At 37.6% G+C, this 2,994-nt stretch overlaps 1 protein-coding gene across 1 annotated transcript; it reads right to left on the minus strand.

The window, feature by feature from the left end:
* Positions 1–232: 232 nt before the first annotated feature.
* Positions 233–1,441, minus strand: LOC122019389. The gene has a single exon (XM_042576861.1). It carries the CDS (start codon positions 1,439–1,441, stop codon positions 233–235), a length of 1,209 nt encoding a protein of 402 aa, XP_042432795.1.
* Positions 1,442–2,994: the final 1,553 nt, after the last annotated feature.

Consider the following 2,994-nt stretch of genomic DNA (forward strand, 5'->3'; position numbering starts at 1 on the left):
GCTGCGTTAATTCCTCCAATCTAGCTTGTTGTGGATCTGAATTTGAAATATTATTGGAACCTCCTTGAGTTAAACTCATCCTGGTAGGTGCTGGAAGTGCTGGAATTGCTTGCTGGAAATTCTGATTTTGATATTGATAATGCTGATTCTGATTCTGATTCTGAAATTGCTGATAAGGCTGATACGATTGCTGATATTGATTTGCAGGTTGGTAATGATGCTGAAAACCTTGCTAAAAATTCTGATTATGCTGCTGGAAACCTTGCTGAGGTTGCTGGAAATTGCTGGAATTGTGGCTGAAATGCTGATTTGAAGATGGATGTTGATAGAATGAATTGCCATACTTCACGTTTGGATGATCTCTCCAACCCGGATTATATGTAGATGAATATGGGTCATGTTTTTGTTGGAACTGAGCTCTAGAGAATGCTGCCAAAGATTCATCTTGAATGAGATTTGGACAAAGTTCTGAAAGGTGATCTTGACTCGAACAAATGCTACAACCTATGCTTTGTTTACATGGAAATTGCATATTCGGCACAACAGAAGGTTGAGTAGCATTGTTCAAGGCTAATTGTTTCACCAAGGTCGTTAATTCCATCAATGAATTCTTTATCTCCTTTTGTTCATTAGAAGCCATTTGAACTTCACCAACTCCTCTAGTAGTGAGTGCTCTACTTCCAAATTGCTGTGAATTTTCAGCCATGTTCGAAATTAGCTCCCGTGCTTGTTCTGGAGTTTTGTTCACTAAAGCTCCTCCGGCTGCTGCATCTATCATACTTCTGTCCATAGGTAATAAACCCTCATAGAAGTATTGGACTAGTAACTGCTCACTGATTTGGTGTTGAGGACAACTTGAACATAATTTCTTAAATCTCTCCCAATAGTCATATAATGTCTCTCCCACCACTTGCTGAATCCCACATATGCTTTTCCTAATAGTTGCAGTCCTTGAGGCTGGAAAGAATTTCTCCAAGAAAGCCTTCTTCATATCAATCCATGAGGTTATATATCCTGGTGGCAAATAATATAGCCAATCCTTTGATACCCCAGTCAATGAAAATGGAAAAGCCCTTAGCTTGATATCTTCTTTTGAAATTCCCTGTGGCTTCATGGTTGAGCATACCACATGGAATTCATGCAAATGTCTATTTGGATCTTCTCCAGATAACCCTTGAAATTTAGGAAGTAGGTGAATCAACCCTGATCTCAACTCAAAATCTCCTGCTAAAGTTGGATAAGTGATGCATGAATACTTAAAAGCCTCATCAGGAGCTGCAAGCTCCTTTATGGTTCTGTTATGATCATCCATGGAAATATCTGAATGTGATAAGGTATTTTCAGAGCCTTCTGAAGCTTTCTCTTGAATTCTCAAAGCCCTGAAAGTCCTCTCAATTTCTGGATCTAACTCAAATAATTTGTCCTTTGAAGTCCTGGTCATGACATCAAAAACAAAATGAGTATTCAGATAAGTCCAATGAAAACCAATAAAATGCAAAACAAATTAATCAAAAATTTCACAATCTAGAACAATCACACTTTTCTAGTTGTTCCCCGACAACGGCGCCAAAATTTGGTGTCAACCATATTACATGTCACGTGGTGCATCAAATTAATTAAAATTGGAACAATTCAAAACTAAATATAAGAGATGTAGTATGGAGTCCCAAGTCGTATTTTTCTGAGGTTAACTAGAAAATGAATGATGGCTAGAATTATGAAATTCAAGCTGAACCTTATTTTGGAAAAGAAATTCAAATTATTACAATCTCAGATTAAACGTGAATCCTTCTCATAAACTAACACCACGAAATTAAAAGAAATGTGTGCTTCACAAAATTTATTTTGAACAATCAATCTACTGTACAAGTAAAGCTTCTTAGAATTAATAAGAAAATTGTAGTCGAACTTCCCTATGAAAAGCTCAAACTCTAGATTGCAAATACTAGATAAATCTAAGCATCTAAACTAAACCTGACCAGATCACCAACAATTTAAGAAAATGGATTTTTCTTTTAATTCTAATCTAATTGAAGTCTACAAGTCAGCAAATTCAGGATTTAAATTGGAACTTAGATCTGAATGATAACCTAGAATCCCTAATCTGAGTATCTGAATTTTATTCAAACTCATCTAAATGTTGTATCAGAATTTCAATGGTGAAATCTAACAGAATAAACTTTAATTGGATTTTTCTTGCAACGAAAAGGAAACAAAACAAATTAAATCTACAGATCTATGAACTGAAACTAAAGGCCAAATGAAGAAACATCTTCATCTCAAATCTTTGATTCAAGTTCTGTCTCGCTGCCAAATTGCAGAGAAATTCTCGGAAACTCCCGTGAGTAATCACCAAATCAACTTAGAGTCACGGTTGAGAATTGAGAAGTGTTCAGCTTATAGAAACCTCCCTATAAGCTTACAATCTCATCAGAATGTTCACTGCCCGAAGAACATAGGAAGAAAAATGAATCTCGATCGGCAATCGATCGATCGAATCAATGCCAAAATCGTGAAAGAATTAAAGAACAAATATGATTCAGAAATCCCAGAAAAACTCCTCCAAAACTTCTGTTGCCTGGTAGATTCCCTCAGATCGGAAGAACTCCCCAAATCTGAGGTCGTCTGGAATGCGTCGGTGCGAAGATCGCGGTAGAAGAACCTCCTCCAATCGCAATCTGGTGATCGAACAGTAGTCGTCGGTCACTCCAAATGATTTTGGTGATGACAGATCTTGAATTCCGATCTGGATATCGATGGGAGCGTCGGCGTCGCAAAGGATGAAGACGGTGAACAGTGGCAATGTCGCGAAGAACCGAGCTCCAGGTCTACTGTAGCTTCTCAACGTTTTTAAACCTCTCCTCATCTGATCCAACGATCCAAAACAATCCAGGCTTGATCAACGGCTAAATGAGTTCAGATCTGGATCAAAATCTCTGGATCTTCATCAACGGATTAGATCTGCTCCCCATCAAGTCTGATGAATCAGATGCT

Source organism: Zingiber officinale, chromosome 9A (assembly GCF_018446385.1).
Source record: "Zingiber officinale cultivar Zhangliang chromosome 9A, Zo_v1.1, whole genome shotgun sequence".
Classification (NCBI taxonomy): Eukaryota; Viridiplantae; Streptophyta; class Magnoliopsida; order Zingiberales; family Zingiberaceae; genus Zingiber; species Zingiber officinale.

Bases quoted from the DNA above. Each gene is read 5' to 3' on its own strand.
- LOC122019389 (XM_042576861.1), bottom strand. From the start codon at position 1,441: ATGACCAGGACTTCAAAGGACAAATTATTTGAGTTAGATCCAGAAATT.